This window comes from Anarrhichthys ocellatus, unplaced genomic scaffold (assembly GCF_004355925.1).
Source record: "Anarrhichthys ocellatus isolate YVR2014 unplaced genomic scaffold, GSC_Weel_1.0 scaffold61, whole genome shotgun sequence".
NCBI classification, from domain to species: Eukaryota; Metazoa; Chordata; class Actinopteri; order Perciformes; family Anarhichadidae; genus Anarrhichthys; species Anarrhichthys ocellatus.
The window spans coordinates 587,572-604,715 of NW_022280091.1; the positions used below are offsets into that span (position 1 = coordinate 587,572).

Sequence of the window (17,144 nt, forward strand, 5' to 3'; positions counted from 1 at the left end):
CATCACAGATTGGTGCCATGGGAAAGACAGTACTGTACTCTGTAACCTCTGGTTAGTCTCCTGAGAACCACTTAAGTGCTCTTCTGTTTAAAGTGGAGCGATGCTGTCGGGCTCAGAGCAGTTGAGCTCAGCATGGCGGCTTCGATTGAAAGAGATATTAGTGAGATTTCCTGTGATATGAACCCACGACGACGGCTTTCGAGTGCTAGTTTTGGAATTGATGCTGGATACCCAGCAGAGCTGCTCATGACTTTCAGGGATACAGCAGATCATCCTCAGCATGATATTCTACAGTACAAGTATCAGTTGCATCCTCCCGCCGGAGATGCTGTGGTTCAGCTGGTTCGGCCCTCGGGTTGTCAGGCAGGGGCCAGACAGGCTGCTGTTGTTGTTACCTTATCATCCAGGACGGTTGGAGGCCTGTTTAGCAACCTGACAGGGGAATATCCACCCCCTCTCCACCTCCACCTTCTGCTGTCAATTTTGTGAGGACACTCCCCTTCGCCTACGTGTTGGTGGTGTGAGATGCAGCTCCACCCTTCGGCTTGCCAGCTGGCCAATAGGGTGACAGCATATGCAAATAGTGTGGTGAGTCGGGGACAGGTGTCATTTGTCTCCTGAGCCTCAGGTGTATCTGCTTATTGCCTCACAGGCCTCAGGCTAATTTGTTGCTAATAGAAAACTGTCAACAATGATGCTGCTTGTTGCTATAGAAACATAAGCATCCGATGCAATTGGCCTAATTAACTGTTGAAATTAGCATTTTAATAAGAATGTCAAAACAGTCAAAAGTAAAGCGAATGTGCAGAACTACAGACACCATTTGACCTTCAACAGATGTGATGCCAGAGGGCGTGGCGTCCTTTACGCTGGAGTGTGGATCCCAGGTCCTGAAAGACGACATACCAAAGCCTCCTCGTGAAACAAGCTGTCACTGACGTCAAACCCAGCCCTCTATGTCACACACACACACACAACGCGAGGTCCTAAAATCTTTTTCATTCATTTCTTTTCTACCTCTAAACCATTGTTATGCAAAACCACGAGAGCATCACGAGAGATTTTGAATTCAAAGATATTCAAACTGTTGTTGTCAGTGTAAAAGACTTTCTCCCTTCCTCTGCAGTCACTTTCTTGTAACTTTAAAGAAAGGATGCTTTTATTCTGTAAACTCTGGACTATGGTCGCATTGCTAAAACATTAGGAAGAAACTCTATTCATCTCCATTGTTTGAGTAGTATAATTGATTTTGAACATATTTGAACAAGTCCTTTACATTCAGTCATCAGATCAGAACTTTTAGAAAAAATTATAAAAAGTGTGTGTCTTGAGGTGAAACCACACCGTGACCTCTGGCATCACAATCCTGTTCCTCCACAGTCTCTGGGTCACCCAAACCTCAACATACACGGTTTCTATCTTTATCACTCAGCTTTTTGCAATGACTCTTTTTTCCTGGTTTCACTTTCCCTTTCTGTTAGGATGGCTGTATCTTACCAGCTGCTACTTACTGATGCCACACCACTGCTTCCTCAGTGACCACCCTCACCGCTCTCTGATGCACTGTAGCGGGCTGAGCACTGCTGTCATTCTAGAGAGAGGAACCATTATTAAACATGAATTATGGAGGATGTATATTAGATTACTCAGAGGATGTTTGCTGGGTGTTTGCTTTTATCGGTGTGTCATGCCATCCCGGACTATTCAAACAGTACCCGTGTACCTCTCTTTCTTACACGACTTGTGTTGAATTCTAGATAAGTGTTTCATTTCTCTTTATTCAATGAGGGAAACATGATTAAAAAAAAACGCGACTGAAGGTGGAAATCCCAGTAAGGGGTTATGAAAACAGCGATCTAAAGAAAACTGGTCATGACATCTTTTCCAAACCCAAAGCCAGATCAGTTTTAGTCATTTAAAATGAGCAGAATGTAAACCACCAGATAATGTTGTAGTAATCTGCAGAAATACAGTAGTCGTTCTACGTCTAGTGATGAAAGTAGGATAGTGAGAGTTTAATCATTGTAAGAGATTTAAAAGCAAAGACGCCGTGGGTGCTGCTAAAACCATCGGGTGAAACCAGCAGATGATTCAAATGAGAGGAAACACATTTGTTTATGTCGTCCCAGTCACGAGAGCATCAAATCCCCCGTCATGTGATAACAAATCTGCCCTTTAGACAAAGGCAGAGTCTAATGGCGATACGTTTAAGCACTCATCCACTCTGCGTTTGTATTGTGTTGTAGATGGAGTGCAATGGCAGCGTTTTTAAGGACAACACACAGGTTTCATGGACATCAACTGTACCAGGCATGATCAGCTTTGTCAGCAGAGAGCTCTGCAAGACATTCGGTACTGAGATCAGTTTATATCTTGTGTCCTCATATAATCTAATCATCAGGCCTGGATCGGATGAGAACGCTTTTTCTCATATGTCCCAGTACAGTTCAGTCATAATAAAACTCTGTAGTAAAACCAACCCTCAGTAAAGACAAAGACAGATTTTTAAAGAGTTTTTTATTTTTATTTAGAAAAAGACCAACACTGCCAAAAAAACGAACAAAGCAATGTGCATTAACAAAACGGCTGTTGTCCGTACATACATTTTGCTGCTTTTGCACACTACTTACAGTATGTGCTTTAAACTCACAGTGAAAACAAAGATTCATAGTAACAGAAAAGCTGAATAAATGATGTTATATATCACTGAAAAACAAACAAATGCGTAAAGGGACAAAGACAGTTTCTTAAGCATTTCTGAGTAAGTTGCAGCACTACGCTGCAGTAGTGACTCATACAGGATGTCACACATACACACACACACACACACACACACACACACACACACACACACACATACATAACTGAGCAGCTGACCAGAGTTTTGATTGAACATAAGTTAGGTACCAGCTGTACAGTGTAATGGTTATACTGGCGTAGCTGGAACCAAAACAACACACGGTGGTGTGTCCTTAACATATAGTATTATTGTATTTACAGTCAGATGACTACATTCAAAAACCTTCTCTCAAGTTTTTCCATAAATAAATAAAAGAATCTCTGACATATTTACAACATCTCTTGATTACAATTTACAAATGTGAAAGGGCAACACCAGAGTGAACTGAAGATAGTTTTACGCAATATTTACAGGAACTATTTACAGTGTTATAAGGTTTTTACTTGACTATCTTCATTGACTTCAGAAAACTCAGCAGCTCTTCCACTTACAATGTAAACACACTGTGAGTCTCCACACTCTTGAAGATGGGTCACAAAAGGAAAACAAAACAGAAAAACAGCATGATTGTACTTATTTAAATAGAGTTTACATTGATGGATGATAAAGACAAAAGCCTCCGATATTAAAGACAGCTCAATGTGCGACCCTTTACCCAGCAGAAGAGAAGGCCGCCACGGCGTGTGGCTAAAGCACTATCGCATTAACTGCCTCAGAAAATTGGTTTGGGAGGTAGTGAAGTCAGTAAGGCATTTATGCACGTCCCATTAGCTTTGCTGAACTACCAGAGTGTGGATGGAAGGCACATGAATGTAGAGACAGAATGAGTCAGGCTGTTCAAGTTAAACTTGTAGAACGCGTGTGAGGTGCGTTTGATCAATATACTGGAGGTGGCCGTGTTGGTGGCAAAGTAAGACCATTTTCAGATAGCTTCAAAAGAGTCACGGCTCCGGGACTAAGAACATCATCTTCTGAAACCAAGCAGTAATCCTTCATTTTGAAGTTATTTTGTGGTCTGACAAAATAGCTTCCTGCTGTTCTGCTCCATTTAGTCATAGTAAAGTTTTAAAGATCTTTTTTTTTTTTTTTCTTTCTACTTTTCTTTCAGTATTTTCTTTCAGTATTTTCTTCAGACTTGGACGGCACAGTGCTGAGGTCAGAAACATAAGCCACAAAATGAGCTCATGTGGGGGGTGGGGGGGTGGGGGGGGGGGGGTAAGCAGAAGCAGTAAAAAAAAAAAAAAATGGCCTCTGTTGCTTGATGTTTGCATCAGAAAAACAAAATCACTTTAAATACAGCTAGTGTCTTCTTCATCTCTGGGTCGTCATGCAACATCCATGTCGTCCATGCTCAGCATTTGCCTCTGCAACAAGAAAAGAAAGTAAGACTGAAGAATTAAAGCTGTCAAACAACATAGTTAGTCTATTTTTAGAGACTATATTTAATGAACAATAAAGTGACTTGGTATCAAAGTGAAGATACCTGAGGATAAACGTAGCCCTCAGAGCTGTTCCTGCAGATTTGCATCTCATCCTCCGTGGTTTTCTGGTACACTGGATTATCAAAGTGGATGGTGTTGGTGTTCCTCAGACGCCAGTGTCTCCATAGCATCATTGCTCCAAAGACCAGCAGGGACATGACCACTGCAGAGCAAAACAAGATTTGAAGGTCACTAAGGCTGGTCGAAGTAGTGAAAATTAGTGCAGATTTCAGCTCTTTTAGGGTTGCATGTGTGGGTGAGTATTCAACAGACAGCCACAAGGAGCTGAAATATGGAACTTACATATTGGCAACACCACGTAGAGAGCAATCGGGTGGGATGAAGTGGCTTCTTCGGACAAGGCTGCCAATCGGTTACCTGAAAAAGCAGAAAATACAATATAACCGTTTTCCTTATTCAATAAAGTTGTAGAGCTTCAGAGGCTGTGAGAGGCTGACTTTGTTAACTTTGGTCACAGACTTTACCCTGTTTCCAGTCTTTATGCTAAGCTAAGCTAACTGGTTATGACCTAATCTTTACTGTGCAGACATGAGAGTGGCATCGATCTTCTCATGTGAATCTCAGCAAGAAAGTGAATAGGTGTATTTCCCCTAATGTTGAAACATTCGTGAAACGTCATAATGCATTATGGGAAGCACAGTGAAACTTTTACGTTTACTGATCACTTCACTGGCCCCAGAAAGGTAACGCTTCTGATGCATGCTGGGAAGTGTCTGTCAGGAGACCAAATACATAGTTCAGATCAACAGTTTAACTGCAGTTTGAAATAATTGTGCAAGGTATATCAAACTGCAGGTAACCATAACAACAATACTTATGCTACATGGTACCGGTTAACTCACTGGTGAAACTAGTAATTATGGGTTATCTAGCTAAAAACACAAAATCTTTAAATAGGACTCGTTGAGGCTTTACTCAGTGACCGCGGTGCTTTGAGCTAAATGCTAGAGTCAGCATGCTAACATGTTCATAATGCTAACAAATAACATTTATCCTTCGGCGAACACTTTAAACTCAGCTTGCCTTTTTCTCCATTGCCATGTGGCCATAGAATAAGGGCAATGACGTACTCTGATGGGAATTTTCTAGACAGATATTTTGTAATCACTTCATCAGACACAATCCAGAACCCCTTCCTGTACCTTGAGCAGTAGCGGCAGGCTGCTGTGTGCTTTGCGGGCCAGACGAGGTAGTTGTGGCTTCTTTGGTGGTAGTTGTAGTTGTAGAAATGGTGGTGACAGCCGGCCTGGGTGTTGCAGCAGGCTCGGTGGGAGCTTTGGGCGGGAGCGCTGCACCAGTTTTGTTTTCGGGAGGAGGGGCAACTGAGGCTGCTGGGAGTAAGTAAATAAATAAATAAATAAATAAAAGGGTTTCCGTCATGATTTAATGTTACATTTCAGTATATTTGTAGTGCCATGTGCAAGGGCGCGCCTACCTGTCACACATGTCCTCATGTCGGGTCCCATGGTCATGTGGTCAGGACAGGCACAGGTGTATTTAGGAGAGTGCTGGTTGATCTGCGGGGCAGGGAGGCACAGGAACTCGCATCCTCCATTCTCACTGCCACTCTCTCTGCACAAGTTTGTACCTACAAGAGAGATGGGTGGATCAGAGGAAATCATTATATGGCCTCAACAGTTTGTTTGTTACGATAGCTGTCCGGTCGAGTGATGTCGGTACCGTTTTGCTGCTTGAGGTTGTGGTACAGCACGATGTCCTCTGGCTGGTTCAGGTCCGTCGCCAGCTGAGTGATGTCCCTCCCGGTCAGGCGGCTGGCACTGAAAACAGCACTGTTGCTCATGTCTGTCCAAAACACTTTGTCCTGTTCAAAAGAGAAATGCACCTTGAGTATTACAGTTTGCCAACAATATTTTGTTTAATTAAAAAAATTCATCATTTGCTTTAAGTTTCCTTAAACACAAACAGATTAATGAATTAGCACCACTGATCTAAATTTAAAAAAGGGAATAAAGTACACAGTCAGCTTTATACTTCTCAACCATTTCAGCTGGATAAAGTTCACCATGCATGAACCGGATTACTTTCTAATGAGTGCATTGACTTCATCACTTACCTCAAAGACAGTCAAAGAGAGGGGGTGCGGCAGCTTTTCCTTGCCGGAAATGAGATTGTGTCGTGTCCCTCCGTTCACATCAATGCTGGACAGAGTGTGCATCTTGGAGTCCAGCCAGTACAGACGCTGGTTGACCATGTCTGTCCAGAGGGAGCAGGAAACACACATGTTCAAGAGATTCGACCAGTCAATATCACTGTGTGCTCGTTATACAGTTTCCATTTAGTGCTTCCGTGACATTCTGCTTACCGAGGGTGATGCCATTGGGCCACATGATGTTATCTGTTACCAAGGCAACGCGATCCGCTCCATTCAACCCGCTCTTCTCTATCTTGGCCTCCTCACCCCAGTCTGTCCAGTACATAAAGCTATAGATGACAATCAATAGTTAGAAATAAGACATCACAACTAAATGCTCCAGTTGAACCCAAACTTAAACAACAAATAAAAAGAATTTCAGCAATTTCACAAATCTGAAATCCTTCACTTACTTATTCACAGGGTCGACTGTGATGGCTCTTGGCTTCTGCAGGTTTGTTGTGATCAGGGTCTTCCTCTTGCTGCCGTCTGTCGTTGCCACAGAGATAGTCTTCAAAACGCTGTCGGTCCAGTAGATGTTGCCATGGATCCAATCCACCGCGATGCCTTCTGGGGCCTCAATGCCGCTGCCAATCACCACAGAGTGCTGAGAGGAGTTACCGGCCACGTCTAATTTGGAGCTGTCGGGAGGCATACAAGGGTGGGGAGTTTTACTTTAGAGCGAGATAAAATGCAATACAGGGTTATAGATACAGGCTTTGCTGCTGCAGCACACCTTGATACAGAAACAGAAATAGATAAAATCTACAGTAAATTCTTTTACCTGTAGATTTTCTTCAGAGACAGGTCGGACCAGAAGATCATCTTGTTCGGCATGTCCATGTCTAGAGCAACCGCGTTCTTCAGCTCGTGGATCAGAAGGACGTACTCGCTGCGGTCCGCCGTCATCTTCCTCACGTCGTGTCTATTGGTGAAGTACAGTGTGGGTACGGTGCCTGAGGTACACGGGAAGAGGAGGGAAGAAAAAGTTTTGAATTTAGCTCTAAAAATCGATAGGCCATGAAGACGACAGCTAGTCCTGAGAGGAAGTCCCGGGTGAGGAGAGGTTTTCTGTCATTACCTGATTCGGCCCTGCATGTCTTGCTCCTGGGGTCGATCTTGTAGCCCTCTTCACAATCACACTTGTAGCTGCCGGGCAGGTTGATGCAGATCTGAGTGCAAGTGTCCGCCTCAGCACATTCATCAATGTCTGCAGGTGGAGGAAGAGAAGGTCAAGGTGCAAATTGAAAGACAGCAGTTTGCAAATAAAGTCAAGTTTAATACAGATATATGTCATGCAGCTAAAGCTGGTCACAGCCTACCTCTAAAATAGATAACATTTGAAATGTCAGACTCCCATCCTCTCACCTGCACAGGTTTTCTTGTCCGTCTTCAGGCTGTATCCAGCAGGGCAGGAGCAGTTGTAGCCGACCTTCAGGTCAATGCAAGCATGGGAGCATCCACCGTTTCCAGTCAAACACTCGTTTTTGTCTGTGGAGACGCAGATACAACAGAGCTTACTCAGTATTCCTGACAACCAGTTTCCTAATTGTAGCTCAAATACACGGTGAACTCACTCATTCAAACCACAAACTATCTAGGCCACTCAGCAGAGTCTGCTGGGCTAGCTGCTCCAATCATATTTTCCAGGCTGTGATGTGGTTTCAATTTTTTTAAATTTCTACGAGCAGCCAACGGAGCCGGAGCTCTGGAGCTATTCCCAAAATGTTATGCACTTCCTGGTCTGATGATTTTTGGCTGGTAAAATAAGACGTCACTTACCACACTGTCTGATAGGTTCATCGGACCAGTCCCTGCAGTCGTTCCGTTTGTCGCACACCTTGTCCATGCTGATACACTCCCCGCTGCGACACTTGAACTGCGTGGGGCCTTCACATACATTTTCTGTGGAAAAGAACGGGAGTGTGAATACAACCGTAATCTAATGGCATGAGACTGCTCTGCAAAGACATTACCACTTTTCTACGGCTCCTAAAATATTAGCGGGTGTATACAGTTAAGTGCGCGGTTGAAACAATCACCTATTTGGCAGCCAATCTCATCACTGAGGTCGCTGCAGTCGGGCACTTTGTCACATTGGCGGCTGCCATGGATACAAGCGCCGTCATTACACTGGAATTCATCTGGGCGACAAGTGGGATGACCTAGAGAAGAAGAGAAATGGAGGAAAACAAGAAAGAGAGAGACAGTGAAATGAGACATGGGAAATAATAATTACATGACATAGAATGAGGAGAAAATCCTCACAGACATGATTTGTTGTGGATCTTGTGTCAATATTGATGATACTGAGCAGGTGGCTATGAACGGCAACAGTATTATGTGACTAGGCTTCATCTGTTAGGCTCAGTTTCCTATTAGGGTTAAAGCTAAATATGATTTGGAGAATGTTTATCAGAGGAACATAGGTTTGCAGAAGGGAAGATGGATGGAAATTTAAAAAAAAGCTGTAACACTCCAAGAAAGCCAACTCACTGCAGTTGACCTCGTCCGATTGATCCTGGCAGTCAAAGCTTCCGTCACACTTCCATCTGCCGTCAATACACTCCCCGTTTGCACACTGGAAGTCGTTGGCGCCGCAGCGCACCGCCTTCTTGTCCGGCTGCTGTCCTACACAGTTTTGCGGCCACTCGTCCGACCCGTCGGCACAGTCCTTGTCTCCATCGCAGCGCCACATGGCCAGCACGCACACCGAGTTGTTGCACTGGAAGGACCGAGGGCTGCAGCTGGGTTTGGGGCAGGAGGCCTCATCGGAGTTGTCTGAACAGTCATTGTCGCCGTCGCAAATGAAGGTGGTGGATACGCACTGGCCGTTGGCGCAACGAAACTCGCCAGCGCTGCATTGTTTGGCCGCTGTGGTGAGGCAGGAGAGGGAGAAGAGAGGAGTTCATGTGATGTTTAGGCTAGAAATGGATCAGATGTGAAATTTACACCGACAGCAACACAACATGGATATATTTATTGGTGTCACAACCTTATATTTGTTTCCAAATACCACATTTCCAAATATCATCTGGACATCAGAATTGTTTTGTTGTTTGTTGCTGCAATAACTGAAATAACTTACACTCCAATCTGCAGACACAGGACGCATTTTAGTCTCCACCTGATTCCATTCTTAAAAATGCTATTTTTGAATTAAATATTTATTTCAATTTCTTATCTCCTCCCTTATCTTATCTTTAAAAACAAATGTAATTCTGTAGGACCCTTGTACTCTTGTTGGCCAGACCAGGAAGTCACTTCTTTTCACAATTCTGATTGTTTTTATGTATTAAGTTGATATTGTTTGTGATGTTTGAATATTCTTTATACGACATCCGAAGCATTGATACAGCTGCAAACAGCTAGTTTTTTAATGTAAAGATTAAGTGGGGTAATGTCCACCTAAGCAGTCAATGACGTCACTCTCCCTCTGCGCGTGTTGATATCCGAGCGTCTCCATTCTTTGTTTACATGGCCGGGCCAGCCGCACATGCATTTAAGTGCATGTTAGTGCGTGTGAGCGTGCCGCACTGGCTAGCTGATGGCGGCCGCTCTGCACTGCGGAGGGCATCGTAGCAGAAGAGCCGCTCCCATCCATCAGTTTCCCCTCACCCTTCAGGATAACACTGTTAGCTATTGCTGCTGTTTGGACAATTAGCGCTGTTAGTCCCGTTAGCTGAGAGCCGCTGGCTCAGTCGTCACCATGTTGGGGGTCCTTGCAGAGGCCTCAGATACGCTCTGAATTTCGAATGTAGCAAAAAGTGTGGAATAATTATACATGCAACTTACTGCAGTTGTTCTCGTCAGCGCCGTTGATGCATTCAGCTCTGCCGTCACAGTGCCAGGCTCCCGGTATACACTGGTTGGTGGGAGCGCCGCAGTTGAACTCTGACTGCAGACATGTTTTTGTTGCTGAGGACAGAAACAGGAAGTGCGGTTGAAAATGATCTCATGTTTTAAAGAGATCAGGCCTGTGATGCAGCTACAGTATAAAACTGAACGATCATTATGGAAACTATTGTTGTGCAGTGTTGCTGCATTGATGCGTTTCTGCGTCACTGACTTTATGTTATGAGCAGAAGATAACAGTTCTGTGCTTTACTTCTCTCATATTTTGCATTCATTTGTGTAACAATTAGTTGATTAATCCATCAGTATGAATATAAAATGCAATTAAATCAATTCTAAAAATGAATTCATTATTTTCTTATTTTTTCAGCACAATTCCATCATTTGCTGGTTCCAGCTTCTCAATTGTGCAGATTTGATGCTTTTCTTTGTCGTATATGATAGAAAATTGAAAATCTTTGTTTTTTTGCTGGTCATATAATACACACATTTTACAGACGTCACTTTGGGCTCTTGGACATTTTCACTCCTTTTTTTAATACTATCGTAATCAAAACAATTGATGAATGAAATCAATGGCGGATTATTGGTAAAGTGTAGTGAAAATAATCCCTAGTTGTAATACTATTTACATTTAGTTTTACTTCCTTCATTTTCGTCAGTGATGAAATAACTCACCACAGGTTGCAGGAAGTTCATCGGTCCCATCACCACAGTCGTCGGTTCCATCACAAATCCACCTGCTGGTGATGCACCTCCCATTTCCACACGTCAACTGAGTGGAGCTGCATATATAGGCTGCATCTGTGAGTGAAAGAAAGAGAGTTCATGAGGACAAACTACTGACATTATCAGCATCTACTGCTGAATTTACACTTTGCTGCACGTGAGTACCTTGTAGAAAAATGAGCTTGTGTCAACACAAAACAAACTGGTATCATTGTGAGGTTAATAATTCACTGAAAATTACACACGGGACAAAAAAAGCTACTATTGAAGGCCACCGACGTTCAGATAACTGTGAAAGCCACACCTTTTCCTCTTTGCTTGACTCAGAGGAGATTTCCCAATTATGATAACACTATGTGACACTGTCCTGACTCATGTCAGAACAAGATATGAAGTAATACGGCTTCAATGTCACGTTTATGGACAGACCAGGCCCTTCCTTTGGGGGAACACAAAATTAGTAGTCCTGTCTTTCTTTATTCCCCCATTACACACTCATGCAGTCACAAATCAATTCAACTTTAATGTCATAAAGTGAAAGGAAATGAAGTAAAGTCCATATCTTATGAAATAAATAAAGATGTAAAAATGAGACTGAATGAGGAAAAAATATTAAATGGAAGAAAAGATCATAAATAAGAGTAAGAAACAGACTGAAAAATATTCATTAGATGTACAAAAATGTGCTTTATTTGATGTTGCTGCTTTGGTAGGAATCTCCTTTGATCAAAAGCAGCTTCAACCCAGCCACACACACCTCTGTTACTCATTGCTTTGACACATTTCTGGTTAAGGAACAGGACTTGCACGTGTCACGTGTCTCTTTTGTCACGTAAGTGGCGACGGCTTCGCTTCCCTGCTTGAGGTTTGAAAGTTTGAAGAGGTACGACGACCTCCAAGCTTGACCCCGGTTGTCTTGGGGCTCAGAGGCTTTGCCCCGAGACGATCACACCTCAACAAAACCGCCAGTGAAAGCGAAGAGAGCGTCGACACCTAGGCACTTGTGAAACCAACGAAGGAAGTTCACGCTCAAGTGACTTTCATCACCTCTGCACTGCCAGTCTCTCCTGTGACCTGGAGGCCGGGGACATGACAGGCTTTCGCTTTAAGACAATAGCATGGGAGGAGTCGAACAATCACACCACCAGTTGCTGATTGGTACATTCCTCATAACAGCATTACCAAGATGACCCACAGACAGAGGCGGAGTCTTTAAAACACAAGGAAGTCTGTCAACTTGAGTGTGTCAATATATGATGACAGCTAAAAAAGGGAGGGTACAGGTCTGATGGATTACGACAGAATGGTCGTTCAGGAAATTGTAAAACAGGGAGAGGACGCTTTCTCAATCCTGGGTTTACTACCAAAAGTCACAGCCCTCCTTCTTTGAAAATGTAAAAAACAGAAGTGAGGATTCCTCTGAATCTGCTCTATTGTTTGGGAACATTGCATCGATTCGGGGTTTCACTGATTAGTGGAAAAACTTTGGCTGATCTTGAGAGGCTCTTCCTGTGTACCCCATACGCTCACACCTTCAGGGAAACCACGAAAACACACTCACACACACACACACACACACACACACACATGGGGGGGGGGGGGGGGGGGGGGGGTGCCAGGCATGGATTCCAGGAATAGAGTTTTCCAAAGCACGCTCCAGCTGTTCCTGAAGATATGCGGTGACTCTATGCACAATGGAAAAAAGGGCAACTCTCGCTCACTTTCCTTTCTTGAGAAGCGTTCATTCATTCCAGTCGCAGAGGAGGAAGCAAAAGTGGGTCAAACGCTGACCTCCAAACTCCCGACCTCGTCTCTGAGGCCCACGTTTTGATTTTTCCACCGCTAATTTTCCTTACAGCTTCCACATATGGGTCAAGAATAATGTTCAGCAAGAGGTTTCCTTTCATTCTTTACCGGGAAGTCCTTTCTGTGGTGAAAAGTTCCGCTTCACAGTTTTTAAATCATCAATATTTATTTGAGATCTACTTCAAATTTGACCACTTTGAATGTGTTGTTGAGCATAGTTTTGATACTTCAGGTAAACAGTATGTCAAGCAGAGTGCATCAATTGCTTCTGCAGAGAAACTGCATCTTTCAGATGCTATTTATACCCACAGTGTGAACCTGACAACCAGCACACTGTTCATAACACCACCATGTAAGGCCATTCGAGTACAACAACCACACACACACACACACACACACACTGCTACGATTCACTCCAAAATGTATGGAAACTCATACTTGTTTGACAGCACAAACTGGTGGAATGAATGGCAGATACTCAGAAGAGGTTAGGCAAGTCTTTGTCATCACAACGCTGCATGACAACAATCCCCTTTTGTGACTAAATGCTTTGTCCCCTAACAATGCATTCCTGTCATTTTAAGGCACATGCATGTAATACAAAAACAAAAACCCTCACAAAGAGGTGTGTGTGTTTATTGACTCAAACATACAGCCAGCAGTTAATTGATAACCGTGATGCACGTGCCCCAGGAGAAAGCCACTTATGCAATAGCCTGTAGCTGTACTTTATTAAGACAGATTTAGAGGTTTCTGGTAGTAAATTAATAATGCTGTGCAGTAATGTGGCTGAATTTAGTTGGATTCCCATACACCAACAACCCTTCTGATCATCTTAGTTAAAAGACTGTACAGTTAGTGCCATACTTGATAACGAGGTCATCGTCTGTAGACGTATATGAAACTGCTGCACATTTCCTGTCCAGCATTCGCTTGATGTCAGGGTTTTACCCCTGCAGACCTCTAATTGTACAGCGTGCTGCAGAGGCTTTTCTAGATGATTGATAGGTGAAAGTGTTGTCCCTGTGAGTCACTGCAGTCTAAAAGTTTGGTCTCCCCTGTGGAAAAAAAAAACCCCTGTGGCTTTTTTTAAAAACTACTGCGCAGGGCTATGCCTCATTTCAGGAGAATGTTAAACACAAAGAGAATACATTAAACAAACCAGGGCTCCAACATTACACCCAAAGAGAAGGAAACGCGTGAATATTTCCCTCTAACATCCTAACACACAATCCTAGATCCGATGAATGGGTGCGAGTGCATTGAACTAAAAAAAGAAAATAACTTTTAACCGTTTTAATCTGAAAAGCTCATGGAGCAGAGTTGAGATTATCGGGGGATTACTATCTGGCAGAATGGGGGTTGAAGCCAGGTTCATTTTCGGCATATTTTTTGGCCTTAAAGGGGCCTTAGGTTACCTCCTTCCCCAATTGTGTTATCTCCATGAAAATAAATGGCATATTGAAGTAATCCATTTGTGGCCAAACTGAATGGTGATGATGTGGGACTAAAATTAAGGATGATTTTAACATGTTTTAGTGCATGTCAATTAAGTATTAATACTTTATATGCGGCCTATAACTCATCACTTCTTAATGTGTGTCACATGTTATAGCCCATAATACAGTATGCTTATCTCAGAGAAGCCAAAACAAGCATCTTTTTTCCTCTTACTTTCTTCAACAGGCTTGATTCTGCTTGTTTTTATACGGCCTGTTATCTCCCTCTTTCTCCTTCCAGTAGAGAACCATGCAATTTGTTTCCAATTACCATAAAGATAAAGTTTACTAGCCTATGAACCTATTTTTCCTTTCTTTTATGCTTCGGGGTGGAAAGTGCATCATGTATGTAGACTAGTGGTGTCTTATAAGTGGACTGGGGCTTTAATATGTACAATATGAAGCTCAGATATTATCACAGACTTGTCCAGCTAAAAGAAAAATGCAGATTTTCCAGCATCCTAGTTCCTCCAGCTCGCTGCAAAGAGGATGGTGCTTTTTTAAGCTGCGCCCTTTCTCGCTGACTAACCGCCTGTTTCTGCGTTTGTTCCGCCCACCTGAAACCTGAACCGGGCCGGCAGCACGGACGGGTTTGATTGGCTGTTCGGAACAACAAACCAATTACAGCGCGGTGTGTACATTCATTCATATAACTCTGAAATAGTAAAGCACACTGTATTTCTTATTAATGTATGACCCATGTCCTTAGTGTAGATATCACAGTTATTCAATTTGAAATAAAATTCTGAATGAACCAAATGTTTCTCATCTCAAAGTAATGGAAGCTCATGGAAACATTTACATTCGTAAACGGCCGATATAAACAATCCCAACACCACAAGACACCATGCAAATATTTCTCGTGACGCATAACATATTGATTTGTGGAATATGCTTGATAGTTATAGGTGCAACCGCAATAAATAAGCTTCGCCAACTTCGCCACACTGGTGCGTCCCTCTAGAAAAGGTTACTCCAGGAAATCACATTTCTTACCTGCTTGAGGCGAAACATGAACCAGCATCAGCAGGCACCAACATGAGGACAGCCCGACGAGTCCCCTCCACATCCCCAACATGTCCAGTCCTCCTCGTGTGTCCTTATTTTGGACCGCTAAAGTAGAGGAACGATGCGCGCAGAGATGAAGAGTGCACAGCAGGATCTGTGCGCAAAACAAAAGGCTCTGGGTCAGACGGAGAGGGCAGACAGCAGAGTGCGTAAAAAGACGAGCGCCAGCAAAATGTTGTGGGGTCCGAGTCACATCCAACGAATATCTATGAGGCTGACAGGAGGGCGGGGCTAAATGAGTGGTGTGATGTTTGAAGGTGGACATGAGCACCACCGGGGGGAGGAGCCAAAGTATGCTGTATCACCGTGTGGTGTGCGCGTGTGTGAGTGTGTGTGTGTGTGCGTGTCGTCCTTCCATCCTCTCCATCCTATCTCTTCCTCCCAAACCAGTGTGTCTTCCTGTATATATATGTGTGTGTGTGTGTGTGTGTGTGTGTGTGTGTGTGTGTGTGTGTAAAGTGTAGAATGAATGAAAGGAAGTGGAGAAATTGGCAGACAGAATTTAAGAAGGCAGCTCCCATCTTACTGAACATGTTGTGATGAGACAGCACTCTAGAAGATGCAGCAGTTTAGGGACGTCACAGCAGAAACTAAGATTCATCAAACCACAGTCACAGTCGGGATCACTGTGATGATTTAACATTAGAAAAGCGAGAAGAAAGACACCCTGTGTTTACATGAAACCACATGTGAGCATGTGCTCACACATGGGAAGGTTTGTGGGTGGTACTAAAGGGTGATATATACTGTAGCTTTGTTTTCCACAGAGGTGACATGGAGGCAAATGGCTCCAAGCAGCTGCCTCTCTTGCCCACAACTAGTTTAGTTTTCCCACAGTAAGTACAGTAAGTGTATGTGGACAAAATCCAGTCCTCGTTTTGTGTAAAAAAATATATTCCAAAGCTGATCTGAAGCTAAATAGTTAACCAAAGTCAAGTGTGTATCTTCCAAAGTTACAGTTTTTTAGTCCAAATAAGGACTTAATTTTGCCCCCCATCACTTACGTTCATTAAAAGTACATAATTAAGACATCTTTTATCAGCCGATATGAACAGGAGAAGTGGATCCGAACAATCACAAATGGTTTCAGTGTACATACCCTCATGTGGGCATTGTTTTAAGACATTGTGAATCAACCTTTTAAAGGTAAAACCAAGTGCAGCACATAAATCTGCATATCTTAATGAAGATCACATTTAAAAGTGAAACATATGCTGTCGTATCACCGTACATAAGTACTTAACTAGACCTTTAGTATTCAAATGTAAAACATCAGGTTCATATGCGTCCATAGTCACTGCATTGTGTTCCTCATCAAAAGCAAACAGAACATTTGCAAGACAAAATATCACCGTTAGTAATGATGCTAAATGCGTCTTGGAAAGATGATAGGATGTACTGTAATTTCAGTTACTGTCATATTTTCCAAGGAAGTGAAATTGAAGTAGATCACATCGTATCCCTCCCGAAAAATATATCTAGTTCCAGAGTCTCAGAAAAGTGAGTTCTCCTGAGTTTCCCCCATGTTTTTCTTCATGCATCCTCATGAAAACAATCTGTTTTACACACAAAGCTCAGTTTGGATCACAATATAAACACGAGTGTGCTTTGACTTCACAGTTTGCATGGATGGAAGGTCTTAATCAGTTCGTAATCAGTATCTCTGAAGTGGAAACGGGTTTGGTTTGGAGGACAAGGTCCCGGTACAATTTAGGGGGGGAATTTCCATGAGGGGATCCTGTGTGTGTGTGTGTGTGTGTGTGTGTGTGTGTGTGTGTGTGTGTGTGTGTGTG

The 17,144-nt window shown here is 43.1% G+C and overlaps 1 protein-coding gene across 2 annotated transcripts; it reads right to left on the bottom strand.

The window, feature by feature from the left end:
• Window positions 1-3,712: 3,712 nt before the first annotated feature.
• Window positions 3,713-15,539, bottom strand: ldlrb (low density lipoprotein receptor b). Of its 2 annotated transcripts, none has more exons than XM_031871988.1 (18): window positions 15,280-15,539; window positions 10,928-11,053; window positions 10,190-10,312; window positions 8,891-9,268; window positions 8,437-8,559; window positions 8,177-8,299; window positions 7,763-7,885; window positions 7,476-7,604; window positions 7,179-7,350; window positions 6,808-7,035; window positions 6,566-6,684; window positions 6,317-6,456; window positions 5,923-6,064; window positions 5,678-5,830; window positions 5,385-5,570; window positions 4,525-4,599; window positions 4,224-4,384; window positions 3,713-4,104 (listed from the first exon to the last, which is right to left on the bottom strand). In XM_031871988.1, exons 1-18 carry the CDS (start codon window positions 15,359-15,361, stop codon window positions 4,066-4,068), a joined length of 2,622 nt encoding a protein of 873 aa, XP_031727848.1. In that variant the 5' UTR covers window positions 15,362-15,539; the 3' UTR covers window positions 3,713-4,065. The 2 variants fall into 2 exon arrangements, with proteins under 2 accessions (XP_031727848.1, XP_031727847.1); XM_031871987.1 differs by having other exon boundaries at window positions 5,385-5,573.
• Window positions 15,540-17,144: the final 1,605 nt, after the last annotated feature.